We start from the raw sequence: 15,794 nt of genomic DNA, 5'->3' as shown, positions 1-15,794 counted from the left end.
AAAAGTCTTTTGAGGGGTAGGTGGCTGTTATAGTCCTTATTACCCACAAAACAGAGCTGTTGTGTCTTGCATTGGAATATGTGTTACTCTCTGCCTCCATTGCTGTTTCTAAGCCCCACTGCTTTTTTTTTTTTTAAATAAGCAAACATTGTTATAGTTTACCTGGCAGATTTTTTCTTACTATACATAAAATGACGGTGTGACATATAATCTGTAACATCTCAGTATACAAAGAACAGTACTATCAACGTACAAATTCTACATCTTGCTTCCTTTAGTCATTTCTTTTTTTTAAATTAATTTTTATTGGAGTATAGTTGCTTTACAATGTTGTATTAGTTTCTACTGTACAGCAAAATGAATCAGCCATACATATACATATACCCCCTCTTTTTTGGATTTCCTTCCCATTTAGGTCACCACAGTGCATTAAGTAGAGTTCCCTGTGCTATACAGTATGTTCTCATTTGTTATCTATTTTATACCTAGTATCAATGTAAGCCCCACTGCTTTTGATTTCTCTTAACTCTTTTCTGCCCCTTTCTTTACTTCCCTCCACATTGCTTCTTTCTTATCACTCCTGCTTCTTGTCGCTTCTCCTATGCTGAACCGTTGCTCAAAATGTTTGGCCCTTTTGGCCATTGCCAATCAGAATGTTTCTTTCTTTACAAAGTGAAACCAATCAAGCATCATAAAAATGACAGGAGTGTTCGCAATTGTCCACGTCTCTTTTGTTCTTTCTGTACAGTCAGTACCATAAGGACTCAATATGTTTTGAATGAGTACTTTTGCATAATTCTTTTCACTGGCATTGCTTTATTTGGAGCCATCAGGCGAGACTTACTGGTTATTAACTTCTCTGTTTAAATTTGGTGTTCAAAGGCTACTGCCCTTAAGACAGAGATTTAATTTTTTTCCCTTTCCTTTTGAAATTCAGCTATTTCTGAGTTCAGAACCATTCTGAAAGCCATAAAGCAAATTATGCTTTATTGGATGTTTGTACTGATATTGAACTTTAAAGAATATAGTGTTCATTTGGATTTATATTTTAATATATATGTAAACATTAAAAATGTTTAACACTTCATATTTCTTGCTATTATGCCTCCTACAGTGGCTCTTATTTTTTTAATTTTTATTGGTGTATAGTTGATTTATAATGTTGTGTTAGTTTCAGGTGTACAGCAAAGTGAATCTGTTATACATATACATATATGCACTCTTTTTTGTTTGTTTGTTTTTGCGGTACGCGGGGCTCTCACTGCTGTGGCCCCTCCCGTTGCAGAGCACAGGCTCCAGACGTGCAGGCTCAGCAGCCATGGCTCACGGGCCCAGCCGCTCCGCGGCACGTGGGATCCTCCCGGACTGGGACACGAACCTGTGTCCCCTGCATCAGCAGGCGAACTCTCAAACACTGCACCAGCAGGGAAGCCCTGCACTCTTTTTTATATTCTTTTCCCATATAGATCATTACAGAGTGTTGAGTAGAGTTCCCTTTGTTATACAGTAGGTCCTTATTAGTTATCTGTTTTATATATAGTAGTGTGTATATGTCAATCCCAATCTCCCAGTTTATCCCTCTCCCCCCTTTTCCCTCCTGGTAACCATAAGTTAGTTTCCTACATCCTACACTGGTTCTTTTAATACTGTTCATTGTAAGCTGTTTTTCCATTAGAATCTGGGAGAATTTTTCTGATAAAACTGTTACGTTATAAAACTGTAAACTTATATTAAAGATGAAAAATGGAACTCCAAATGAATGTATTAATATAAGGTTTATATAGATGTAGACCAATGGAATAGATAGCCCAGAAACAACCTTCACATATGAAAATCATATGGTCAAATGATTTTCAACAAGGGTGCTAAGACTACTTAATGGAGAAAGGATGTTGTTTTTCAACAAATGGTGTTGGAAAAACTGGATATCCAGTTTTCATCTCGTTTTCAGCCTTTATTCCAAAGAATGAATTTGAACCCTTGCCTAACACCATATACAAAAATTAACTCAAAATGGATCAAACACCTAAACATAAGAGCTAAAACTATAAAACTCTTAGGGGAAAACATAGGGTTCTTCATGACATTGGATTTGGCAATATTTCTTGGATGTAACATCAAAAGCACAGGCAACAAAAGAAAAAATGGTTATTTTGGAATGCATCAAAATTAAAAACTTTTGTGCATCAAAGACACTGTCAACAGAGTGAAAAGACAACCCATGGAATAGAGAAAATATTCGCAAATCATATATCTGAAAAGGGTTAATATCAGAATACATATAAAGAACTTCTACAACTCAACAGCAAAAAATAAACAGCCTGATTAAAAAATGTGCAAAGGACTTAAATAGACCTTTCTTCAAAGATATGCACATGGCTAATAAGCACGTGGAAAGATGCCGAACATCACTAATCATTCAGAAAATGCAAATGAAAAGCACAATGAGATACTACTTCACACACAGAAGCATGGCTATTATTAAAAAACAAACAAACAACAACAACAATAACAAGTGTTGGTGAGGTTGTAGAAAAATTGGAACCCTTGAACACTGTTGGTGGGAATGTAAAATGGTGGTGCACAGTAGAGAAAACAGTATGGAGGCTCCTCAAAAAGTTAAAAATAGGATTACCATATGAGGGAATTCCCTGGCAGTCCAGTGGTTAGGATTCCGTGCTTCCACTGCAGGGGGCACGGGTTCGAATCCTGGCTAGGGAACTAAGATCCTGCATGCTGTGCAGCATGACCAAAAAAAAAAAGAATTCCCATATGATCCAGCAGTTCTATGTCTAGATATACACACAAAAGTATTGAAAGCAGGGACACAAACAGATATTTGTATACCCATGTTTATAGCAGCATTATTCACAATAGCCAAAAGGTGAAAGCAACCCAAGGGTCTATTGATGGATAAATGAATAAACAAATGTGATATATCCATACAGTAGACTATTATTCAACCTTAGAAAGGAAGAAAATATTGTCATGTGCTACAACATGATGAACCTTGAAGACATATGCTAAGTAAAATAAGCTAAGCATAAAAGGGCAAATATTGTCCTTATATGACTCCACTTTTATGAGGTACCTAGAGTAGTGAAACTCACAGAGACAGAAAAAGAATGGTGGTTGTCAAAGGTAGGAGGGAATAGGGAGTTATTGTTCAATAGGTGTAGAGTTTCATTTTGGGAAGATGAAAAAGTTCTAGATATGGATGGTGCTGATGGTTGTACAAAAGTGTGTAAAGTGTGTATGCATTTAATGCCACTAAGCTGTACACTTAAATATGGTTAAAATGGTAAATTTTAAAATTAAAATTAAATTAATTTAAAAAGAAGGTTCGTAGTAGACACAATAGGTTATCTAGCCAACATTTATCATCTCCTTTTATCCTTGTTGGTGGAGTCCCTATTTTGTTTAGATGTGTAGACCTTGCCTGTGTGACTTGGGGTGGGGACCCTGTCCCAAGTTCAGCTATAAATTCTGATTGACTGCAACAAATCAGGATTACTTTCATTACACTGCTGGTTTGTGTGTGTGTTTTATGTATATGTGCAGTAATGTGTATTACAATATTGTTTATAAAAGCTAAGTATTGGGAAACAAAACACCTAAGTGTCTCTCAGTAGGAGGAGACTGGTTTTAGAAATCCTTGCACAAATGAGAGAGTGGTCTGTAAAAATCTCTGTAAAAATAGTATATCTCTATATTTATTAACATGGACAGATTGTCATATTGTTGAATTATTTTTAAAAGTTCCCAAACAGCAGTATATAGCATTGAGGAGTGAAACTGGAGAGAGAGAGAGAGAGAATGGGTAGAAGGATTGAGAACATGAGAAACTGGTGGGTTTTTTTTTTTTTTTTTTTTTTTTTGCTGTACGCGGGCCTCTCACTGTTGTGGCCTCTCCCGTCGCGGAGCACAGGCTCCGGACGCGCAGGCTCAGTGGCCATGGCTCACAGGCCCAGCCGCTCCGCGGCACGTGGTATCTTCCCGGACCGGGGCACGAACCCGTGTCCCCTGCATCGGCAGGCAGACTCTCAACCACTGCGCCACCAGGGAAGCCCACTGGTGGGTTTTTTTAAGCCAAAATATTTTTTAAGGGTAGATATTTTTGGTCAGTGAGTTGGGAAAGGAAGTGAACTGGGAGATTTCTGGGCAAGGTTTTCTTGCTCTCAAGGAGCATATACCAGAAAATACTGTCCCATTTTCTTCCAATGAATATTGTGCCTGAATGTGGCACCTTGAACTATACATGAGGAAAACCAGCTCCAGGATGAAGCAGCTGCTGAGTCCAGTAGGGTGGAGAAATGGAAGGAACCTGAGGCCTTGATAAGATCCTTGTTCTGCTCATCATATTGGGCATGGAGCCTTTCCCTCTAAACTTGTTTAATGTGAGGTGATCTATTTCCTTCCTTGTTTAAACCAGTTTGAGTTGAGGTTCTGTTCCTTGCAGTCAGAAACATCCTAGCTGAAATGAGACATTTCAGAAAGGTAAACTGTTCCCACAGAATTAGCTTTTCTAGTTTGTGGAAGTTATTTTAAACTTGAGTCAGGCTTAGGTTAGATGTCACAGTGGTGTCATTTTACCTTTTATTCATGATTTGCTGCTTCCTTTTATGGGTCTACTTTTGAAGTCATCGTGTTTATTATTCTAGAATTGTAAAGTGTACAGTACAATCGACTGGAAATGAATACAAAGTGTTGTTTTTATGGCACTTTTATATTTGGCAAAGTATTTTCTATTTTCCTTGGTTTATGCATTTTTTGAAATACCAGGAATTGCACATGAAAAACAAAAAAGACACTTTATGTTTTAAGTACATCCTTTAATTATGTACATCTTTATTTGAAAAGAATTTTGGAAGGTTTGAACTGAAAGAGTGTATCTATTAGGATGCTTTTGTTTTGCAAGTAACTGAGAAACCCAATTTAAACTGACTTAATGTTTAAAGGAATTTATTGGCTTATATAACTAAAAAGCTAACGGTGTGTTACATTTCGGGTAAAGCTTGATCCAACAGCTTAACTGCCTTTTTATCCTTTTCATAATTCAATAGTATCAACTTTATTCTAGTGCTAGCTCCTCCCACAGTATTAAAAATGGTCAGCAACAATTTGGGCTTATGTGCTTTCTTCATTTGTGTCCAGCAGGGGGAGTTTTCCCAATTTTGCGTTCTCCAACTTTGGTAATAAAATCACAGGCTTCATTCTGAATAGACCAGTTTAGGTCATAAATCCATTCCTTTGTCAATCATTGTAGCAGGGAGGATGGAAATATGCCTATTGGCTTACACTATCGATTGGCTACCCTTGGAGGTGGAGGTGAGGTCAGTCCCGTTCAGATTACATGCTGATGTATGGAGGATAGGTGGGCTTAGTGCCACCCGCAATGTCCATTTTACAAGGAATAGAAAGAAAGGAAGCCATCCATCCCCTGTGCCAAATATCATTAGATATTATTTCTGTGTTTCTCTTTTAGTGTTACATTGTTTTTCTTTTATGTTTTTGTCTCCTTAGCAAATTGTTTGCAACAGAAAACTATTTGGCAGCTATTAATGCATACAACTTAGCCATAAGACTAAATAATAAGATTCCACTACTGTATTTGAATCGGGCTGCTTGCCATCTGAAACTGAAAAACTTACACAAGGCCATAGAAGATTCTTCTAAGGTATGTGTATCTATTTATTTATTTATGGTGCTTTAAATTTGTTATGCTCCTATTTATTGGTTTAAATGATGCCCTTATCTTTTGTCAGTTAAATTGAGTTGCAAGGATTTTAAGAATCTTGCTTATTACATCTCTTTACTGAAAAAAAAAATCTTTTTTTTTGTCCATGCCACGTGGCTTGCAGGATCTTAGTTCCCCAACTAGGGATCGAACCTGTGTCCCCTGCATTGGAAGCACAGAGTCCTAACCAATGGACCCCCAGGGAATTCCCCCCAAAAGAATTTTTTTAATGGACAAGGAACTAGTGTTTCTTGAGACTTCAAATTAGATTAGAGATCCCCTATCAATTGCCCTGGTGTATCAGTTGAAGTTCAGAAGGAAATTAGTAAATGGTTGTCAGTTTGTGCTCACCTTTTTTCTTATTAAAGTTTTGCAGACTTGATGCGAGATAGAAGAACACTTGGTGTCACTACCGCTTGCACAGTAAAAGAATATCTCCATGATCATTTTTCCATTTTCAGAGTAACTTAGTATATTCTAATTTCCATTATGGATATCATGTCATTATCTTAAACTTCTAGTTTTTTCTGTTTTTTTTCCCCCCATATCAAAGTAACTTGTTTTAAGGGAAATCACATGCAAAATCTCTAATGTGTCTCCTTGAGATTGAGGATACGGAGGAAACAATCAAGTCCTCATATATATATGTATATATATATATATATATATATATTGTGTGTGTGTGTGTGTGTGTGTGTGTGTGATACTCGGGCCTCTCACTGTTGTGGCCTCTCCCGTCGCGGAGCACAGGCTCCGGACGCGCAGGCTCAGTGGCCATGGCTCACAGGCCCAGCCGCTCCGCGGCACGTGGTATCTTCCCGGACCAGGGCACGAACCCGTGTCCCCTGCATCGGCAGGCGGACTCTCAACCACTGCGCCACCAGGGAAGCCCTAGTCCTCATATTTTGATCTCATTAAGCTATTGAAGATCTGACAATATTTTTGTGATCCAGTTTTCCTTTTAGTAGCATAATTTCGGGCACAAACAAATATTTATTGAATGAATGAATAAACTGAATCACCAAATTTAAATATAGAAGCATTATATATAGTATATATAATACTATAATTAATAGCATTAATTAAATTAATGCTATTTAATCGTTCTTGCTAGTAAAGGTAAAGCTGTAGAGGTTTCAAATGATAAACTAAATCATAAGTTTGGGGACAAGGGTATGAATCTCATATAGGAACAATTGAATAAGTCCTAAAATTGTTCAACATAAATGTATGTATTTGTCCTAGTTAAGCCAAAATTTTAGGTGGGTGAGGGCTTGAGGCTTGTTTTAAAGTTGGGTTTTATCGTGTTTTTGCTCAAGTTTAAATTAGGAAATTATATTTTTCCCTATTTTTTTTCTTTTTGTAAGGCACTAGAATTATTGACACCACCTGTTGCAGACAATGCTAATGCAAGAATGAAGGCACATGTACGACGTGGAACAGCATTCTGTCAACTAGAATTGTATGTAGAAGGTAAGAAATGACAGAAATGTTTTAAGTTCCAAGTTATACTCTAAAAAAAAGTCATTGCCATTATTCAAGATGACTCCATTATTTTATACTTTTAGCATTTAATTATTCTTTGCAATTTATCTGACAAAACAAAAGATGATTTGACCCATCCCTATCCTATTGTCTCTGTTTATTCTTTTTTTCTTTTGCCCTACCCAGGTATGTGGGGAGTTTCTTGCCTTTTGGGGGGTCTGAGGTCTTCTGTCAGCGTTCAGTAGGTGTTCTGTAGGAGTTGTTCCACGTGTAGATGAATTTCTGATGTATCTGTGGGGAGGAAGGTGATCTCCGCGTCTTACTCTTCCGCCATCTTCCTCCAGGCCCCCAAGATGATTTGAAATATTTAAAAAAATCATTGTTGTAGAAGGGAATTAACACAAGATATAAACATCTCCCTAGGTCTAGGGAAATGCTGTAGTATCAGACAAGTTTTTTTGTGGAAAGATGTGTGATAAATGAGTCACTTAAGATATAATGGAAATTTTAAAATGAGCTTCTTTGGTCAGACACACAGACACTACATACATACATATATACATACATACATTCATAAGCTCAGAAATAACTGATCTACCACAATGTATGATCAATTGCTTATTTTTGTGAGACCGTACTAAGGTTTGTAATTCAGTCTCGTGTATGGAAGCCATATTTATTTAATTTTTATTGTTTTAATTTAATTTAATTTTTATTGTTTTTCATTTTTAATGTAATTAAGGACTATTTGCAGTTACTCATGTTGCCCCCGAGTTTTATCTTCAGTGCTCTTCTTCCCATACTTCCCTACCCAGATTCCTGTTCAGTTTCCCTTTATTCAAGGCCTAAAGGCCTATTCCTGATGATGTCTTGCCAGGGAATTGGCTTTAGCTTATAAAGTTTTATTATTTCTGACTTGTTTGTAAGCTTGTTTCTGCCATTTTTAGATTTTTCCAACCAAAGCATCCAAATTAGGTTTATATGCCTATCCTTTTTTTTTTTTTTAAGAGTCTTATTCAGCTTCATGAGGATAAAAATTATCAAGACAGGAATGAAACACTGTAAGCATTCTTTAGGAATTACAGCATCCTAGACTTTTTTGAGCTAAAAAGACCCTCCCTTCATTTTAAAGATGAGAAAATGGAGACTTAGAGTCATTAAGTGATTTGCCTGAAGTGGCATGGCAAATCAATAGCACCTGGAACTCAAGTTTCCTTAGAAATTCTTCTCACTGATATTTTTGTTAAAGATTTAGATTCACTTATATATTTTTAACAACCAGTCCACAATGCTTTCCTTTTTAACCAATTTTCCTCAAAGAAATTTTGTAGATAGGATAATTAGGAAAAAAAAAGAGAGCACAAACTATAGTCTATAAATTATATAAAGTATGGATTGAGTCTACCAAAATTATTTTTATAATCTAGAATTTTGAAATAAGATGACATTTATTACTTTTTCATTGAGGTGATAAAAATGTCCTTTTGATATATGAGTTTTGAGTGTATTTATGCTTTAATGAATTTAAGCTGTTAGCTTATTTGTATTTCAGTTTAAAAAAACTGCTTCTTACTGAATCTTGAATGAAATCATAATTATTTCTGAAATTACTGAAAAATTTCTTCAGTCTCTTAGAGACCATGTATGTGAAAATGGGAATCTGACTAAAACCTGTTGCTTGTGCTGAACCATGGATTTAATGATTCTTTTTATTTAAAAAAAATATTGTTTAGATAACACAAGTATTTATAAAATATTTTATTCATCATCATTGCTATATAAATATAGGCCTACAGGATTATGAAGCTGCCCTTAAGATTGATCCATCCAACAAAATTGTACAAAATGATGCTGAGAAGATTCGGAATATAATTCAAGGAACAGAACTAAAATCTTAATGACTACTAGAAGCAACTAGGTATTGTTCTAAGTTTTAGAAAAATAACTGGAGGCATTAGGAATCTGTGCATATTACGGCTGATTATACAGAATCACTTTCTCTTTAGTTCTGTACAGGGCAGAATATTATAAATCTGTAGAAAATGAAATGTTTGATTTCAGTGGTTCTTGAATAAGTAAATCAAAGTAAGAATAATCTATTTTAATTATTTGTTTCGTATTACAACATAATTATATATTTTTTTGTTTCTGAATTCAGCTTGCCCTTATAACTAACAAAATATTTGTTGGTGTGATTACCAGGACGCTTACTGATTCATTTTTAACAAGGAGAAGTTTAAAATAAAAGATTGTATTTATAAAGTATTTTTGTTTGTATTAAATACTCTATTTAATTGTCTGAATGATTGGCCTTGGTATAATCAATACTGATGTTTTGACTTAGTTTCCAAATGCACAGAACCTTCTTTTAAAAAAATACTGCTCTACTACCTGTTGTTTGAGGTTAGACCAGTTTACCCTAGTAAAACAACTGTTTGGGAAACCTTATCTTCAACTTTAGTTGTGGGAAGTGTTTGCCAAAGTGTCGATCATATTTCATAACACTATCTGGTGATGATAAATTTTCTAGTGAGATTTTTTCTAGTACCTTCAAGTACATCAGGAAAAAAACAAAAGAAGGCAGCAGGGACTTCCTTGGTGGCCCAGTGGTTAAGAATCCGCCTGCCAATGCAGGAGACATGGGTTTGAGCCCTGGTCCAGGAAGATCCCACATGTTGCAGAGCAACTAAGCCCACGCACCACAACCACTGAGCCTGCACTCTAGAGCCCGATAGCCACAACTACTGAGCCTACGTGCCACACCTACTGAAGCCTGTGCGCCTAGAGCCTGTGCTTCGCAACAAGAGGAGCCACCGCAATGAGAAGCCCACACACCACAACGAAGAGTAGCCCTTGCTCACTGCAGCTAGAGAAAGCCCGTTCGCAGCAACAAAGTCCTAACACAGCCAAAAATAAATAAATAAATTTATTTTTTTTAAAAAAGGAAGCAAAGGACCTCCCTGGTGGCGCAGTGGTTGAGAGTCCGCCTGCCGATGCAGGGGAAACGGGTTCGCGCCCCGGTCCGGGAAGATCCCACATGCCGTGGAGCGCCTGGGCCCGTGAGCCATGGCTGCTGAGCCTGTGCGTCCGGAGCCTGTGCTCCGAAACGGGAGAAGCCACAACAGTGAGAGGCCTGTGTACCGCAAAAAAAAAAAAGGAAGCAAAGGTGAAAATGTTAACTTAGAGTATTATGATACTGACACTGGATTGCACCACCACTTGTGTTGTATCTCTGTGATGATGCAAGCATTAAGCAAAACCAGTACAGCTTCCCTTTTGCATCCAATAGTTGTCACATTTCTCTGTGATTATATGTAGAGGATTTTTAGGAAAACAAAACAAAATTTTTAGGAGTAAGTTTTATAGTATTTGTTCATCAGGTGTCATTTAAGTGGATCATAAAACAGCCTCTTTATTAAAAAAATGCAGTACTTTTTTGAATATGTAAGAGTATCCTAGTTCAGCAACCTTGAAATTTTTACTTCTATAAAGCAACTCTTGATAACTTCTATAGCAGTTCTGCCCAGTTATCAGAACTTCTGGTGAGACAGGATTGCTTTTTTCTTATAATCAACCCTCGTTTGTTTTAATTAATTAATTAATTTATGGCTGTGTTGGGTCTTTGTTGCTGCAGTGAGCGGGAGCTACTCTTTGTTGTGGTGCATGGGCTTTTCATTGCGGTAGCCTCTCCTTTGCCAAGCACGGGCTCTAGGCACACGGGCTTCAGTAGTTGTGGCACTCGGGCTTAGTACTTGTGGCTCACAGGCTCTAGAACACAGGCTCAGTAGTTGTGGTGCACGGGCTTAGTTGCTCCGTGGCGTGTGGGATCTTCCCGGACCAGGGCTCAAACGTGTGTCCCCTGCGTTGGCAGGCGGACTCTCAACCACTGTGCCACCAGGGAAGTTCCCCTGGTTTGCTTTTATTTTTAAAAATAAATAGAGGTGGTTCTTCTGTTTGACACATACCAGTTTGACATTCAAAATACTTTAACCAAACTAGTCTTTCCTCAGGCTCTTCCTGTTGCAGGAAAAATGGGGCACACGAGTATGGTCATGTCCCAGGTCTCAAGTGAGTTCCTGGGACAGGCCGCCAAGTGAGGGTCCTTGGCTTCGCGCAGGAAAGAATTCAAGAGCGAGCCATAGTAAAGCGAAAGCAGGTTTGTTTAGAGAGATACACATTCCATAGTCAGAATGTGGTCCGTCTCAAAAGGCAAGAGTGGTGCTGAGGTGTGGGGGGGATAGTTTTGACGGCTGGGTAATTTCATAGGTGGGAGGATTATTCCTACTATCTTGGACAAGGGGCAGGGATTTCCAGGAATTGGACCACCGCCCACTTTTTGGCCTTTTATGGTCAGCCTTGGAGCTGTCATGGTGCCTGTGGACGTATCATTTAGCTAAAGTACTGATATTACAATGAGCGTGTAATGAGGCTCAAGGGCTACTGGAAGTTGAATCTTCTGCCATCTTGGACCTAGTTGGTTCTAACTAGTTTTCTCCTGCATCCTCAATGGCTGTGTCATTCTTTTAAAGGCTGTGCCCTGCCCCCTTCCCTCCTGTCTCATTCCTATTACTATCCCAATCAGAAAACAAAAACTGGCCCCAATAGCTACCCTAAGAGCAAAAAAATCTATTTTTGGAGGAGGTAGAAGAAGGGAGTCTTAAGTAGTTATTTATTCTTTTTTACCCTATCCTCTAAGTCTTGGTTTAAAAGCAACAGACACCCATTTGTATTCACTTGACCTTTTTTGAGCAATCTTCTATTAAGGGACTTCTGTCTTAGACTGAAGTAGTGATAGAGTTAAAATATAGATACAGACATTCCCATTTCATTTATGATAAAAACATGCTTCCAAATAATAGTGTTATCATTAAAGCCTATGAATAAAAGATCATTAAAAGAAAAAATTGTCATGGTAGTCCTTTGACATGACCAAGCCAAAGAAGGAAGGATTTATTACTTACAGCAAGTAAGGAGAACACTGGGGATCTTTCCCAAGGCAGTGTCTCCCAGAACAGCAAACTTGGGGAAGTTTTAAGCTAAAGATCCATGCTTATTCATGAAGGAGCTTGAGCAGAGAATTCTGCATGGAATTGGGCAAAGGTCAACAGAGTTCCAAGCTTTAGTTGATTGAAGTCATGAAGGTCAGAAAAGGTCAACATCATCATCCCTTAACTTCCAGTAGATCTGGTGGTTGAGCCCTGGAGGGGGTTTAAATTCTGCAAAACAGCTCAAGAAAGTGCTTCAGGCTAATCTTTACCATTGAAACAGATCTGGAAGTCTTTATTATCTGATTTGTTGTCTTTGTTTTTGTTCCTTCTCTTGCCTGATAAGAGTCCTTTGTTCTTGTGTTCCCTTAAGATTATTATTACTGAGGGCAAGCATTGTGGCCAGGCTTAGATCACAAAATGGCTTCTCTTATGTCAAGAAAGCCATGCCTGGATCTCTTTCTCTGAGGACCCCCTACCATAACTGCTTATTACATAGATACACAATGTACACATTAATTAAAGAAAACGTTTCCGCAAATTTGGTAATAAATATCAAAGCTATATCACAATTTTGCATGCAAAGGAAAAACTGCTAGTTAATCCATTTTGCAACTGATGCTGTATAGAAATAGGAAATGTTAAAAAACAGAATTCAAAGTCTGAAGACCTAATTGGCCTTATTCAGTGATTCATGATTTAAGCAGTATCATATCTAGCAACTAGAAGGGCCCTCTGAGGGGTTGTACAAAAGGGAAGGTTTTTATAGAAAGAAGGGTGGGGCACAAGGGAGCTATTAATGAAAAATATAATGGATTATTTTTAGGCTAAGACATCTTTTTGCTGGGAAAGGTTTTGTCAGGCAGATTGCTTCTTCTTCCTTTAGGGGGTTGGTGGGAGTTGGAGAGGGCCCAAGTGACAGATTACCTCTTGGTGCTGACCAGCAAATTCCAAATTGATTGATTAAGATTACATTTCTGGGAAAGGTAAAAACTGCAGTTAGGTTAGGTATTAAATCATGGGCTTTTAACACAAGTGCTGCTATTTTGGGCCTGTGATTTTTCTCTTTAACAGAAATAATAGGAAACAGGAATAGGAAATAATTAGATTATTGTTAGACTAGATTTTTATTTTATTTATTATTTAAAATATTTATTTATTTATTTATGGCTGCACTGGGTCTTTGTTGCTGCACGTGGGCTTTTCTCTAGTTGCGGCAAGCAGGGGCTACTCTTCATTGAAGTGCGCAGGCTTCTCATTGTGGTGGCTTCTCTTGTTGCGGAGCACAGGCTCTAGGTGCACAGGCTTCAGTAGTTGTGGTGTGCAGGCTCAGTAGTTGTGGTGCTCAGGTTTAGTTGCTCCACGGCATGTGGAATCTTCCCGGACCAGGGCTCGAACCCACGTCCCCTGCATTGGCAGGCGGATTCTTAACCACTGCGCCACCAGGGAAGTCCTAGACTAGATTTTTAAAAAGAGTATTTCCTTACATGCCACTTGCCTCTTGACTGACAATCACATGAGAGTCAGCTAGGGTGGGTAAGTAACTAGTTTCACAAAATGTGTCTCTATCTCATTAAATGTGCTTAAGCATTTTGTCAGGGATGCTCATTTCCTCTTTTCTTTCCAGAAGGAGAATTACATCAAGCAAAAAATGGTTTGTCCCAGACCAGGTTTGGGATAACTTTTCTTTTACACATTTGAGCTCTTTACTGACAGAGGTAAAAGTATTACTCCTAATAGATAAATGCTGTCTAATAGTTAAATGGAAAGTAAACACATGTATTTAAGTAAACATATCCTGTTCCAGTTTCCTAGTATCACAAAATACTAGAGCTGGACAGTAGTTACAGCAGTAAAAACAAGTATTACAGGAACTATTACAATAGGAGAAAAGAGCACTCAGTATAAAACTGGGTTCAGTTCCTACTACAGAATGGACAGGTGATGATTTATAGCCAAGGAGCAATAGTGGGGTCGGGGGGAAGTGGGGAAGGGGGTGGCTTGTCAGTGGAAAGAAAATTACTGAGAGGAAACATCAGGGGTAGGGAGATTCTGGCTAAACTAACCTAACAGGATTCCTGCTGAAGGCAGGCCATTTCGATCAGATATCACCTGGGAGATGGTGAGAGATGAGGAATTTGGTTAGATATTGGAGGTGATCAGATGTTGATGGTGGGATTGTGGTTAAACTGATTTAACAAGATTTTTTTTTTTTAAATCTTATTCTCTTCAACTAATCAACATGACCACCGGTGACACAACACTGTTATTGACACACAACACTCAAAAGTGGGGCCTCTCTTCACTCCAGGGGGACAAGTCAGGTGAGTGGGGCTTCCCTCATGGGGGCAAAGGAGTCGGGGCTGCTTACCTGAGGGGCGGGTGTCATGGAACCCACCTCTTGGTTGTGATGGTTTCGAGTTTCCCCACCATTCAGGATTCATGCCCATGCTCCCTTCTGACCTCCATATCCATAGCAGTTTCAAGTTTCAGCCTAAGCTCAGATCAGTTTCTACTCTCCCCTTTGCTTTCACCAATGACCCTGTGACCCTGTGTTGCGCTCCTCCAGGAGGGCACTTCTTAAGAGTCAGACTTGCCTGGAGTTGAAGGAGAGCTTAACAAGAGTCTTGTTACAACTAGGCTCTTAAGGACAAGGCCCAAGTGTTACCTGAAAACTGGGTTCACCTCTTGGTGGATGTGGAGCCAAAAGACGCAACCAAGGGAAAGAGCGAAAGAAGGACCCATTTATTATTTTCAATGAGTAGGGAGAACACGGGCGATCTTTCCCAAAGGAGTGTATCCTTGAACAGCAAAATTAGGGAAGTTTTAAGCTAAGGGTACATGTATATTCATGAAGGGGCTTGACTGGTGTATGCATATTTATGAAGGAGCTTGAGCAGAGAATTCTGCATAGAATTGGGGCAAAGGTCAACAGAGTTCCAAGCGTGATTGAAGCTATGAGGGTCAGAAAAGGTCAACATCATCATCCCTTAGCTTCCAGTAGATCTGGTGTTTGAGCCCTGGAGGGGGCTTAAATTCTGCAGAACAGCTCAAAAAAGTGCTTCAGGCTAATCTTTACCATTGAAATGAACTGAGGCTTTATTATCTGATTGGTTATCTTTGCTATTCTTCCTTCTCTTGCCTGATAAGAGTCCTTTGTTCTTTTATTCCCTTAAGATCATTATTACTGAGACCTATTCAAAGGCAAGCATTGTGGCCAGGCTTAGATCACAAAATGGCTTAGGCCTAAAATGGCTTCTCTTATGTCAAGAAGCTATATCTGGTTCTTTCTCCAGGGAACCCCTACCCAATCTGCTTACACAAGGATAAGGCCTAGTTGAAAAAGTGGCTCAGAGGAGCATGTTTAGAGTTTGGTCAAGGAGAGACCACTTGCCATTGGCAAGCCAGGTTCTTTCCAACAAACCTCATCTATGTGGAGAATAAAAAAGCAAAGGACTTTTGCACATACCATCTGGGGAAAAGGTTGGTATATGATCTCCCAAGAAGCCTGATAACAAGGGTGTGTTTCATTACCTTATTGAATTGATCTGGCTCAGTCTCACTCTCAAAGACCCAAGAGCACCCTC

At 38.6% G+C, this 15,794-nt stretch overlaps 1 protein-coding gene across 1 annotated transcript in view; it reads left to right on the top strand.

Moving 5' to 3' along the window:
• Positions 1–9,412, top strand: part of DNAAF4 (dynein axonemal assembly factor 4) — a 101,833-nt gene extending 92,421 nt beyond the window's left edge. The window contains exons 10-12 of the mRNA XM_081227393.1: positions 5,524–5,677; positions 7,105–7,210; positions 9,011–9,412. Of these exons, the coding sequence (XP_081083519.1) occupies positions 5,524–5,677; positions 7,105–7,210; positions 9,011–9,120 (370 nt within the window). The 3' untranslated portion in view covers positions 9,121–9,412. The remainder of the gene's footprint in view (positions 1–5,523; positions 5,678–7,104; positions 7,211–9,010) is intronic.
• The last annotated feature ends 6,382 nt before the right edge of the window (positions 9,413–15,794 follow it).

The sequence above is a fragment of the Mesoplodon bidens genome, assembly GCF_964165515.1.
Source record: "Mesoplodon bidens genome assembly, chromosome: 3".
In the NCBI taxonomy this organism is placed as follows: Eukaryota; Metazoa; Chordata; class Mammalia; order Artiodactyla; family Ziphiidae; genus Mesoplodon; species Mesoplodon bidens.
This window is presented reverse-complemented; position numbering and strand designations above follow the sequence as displayed.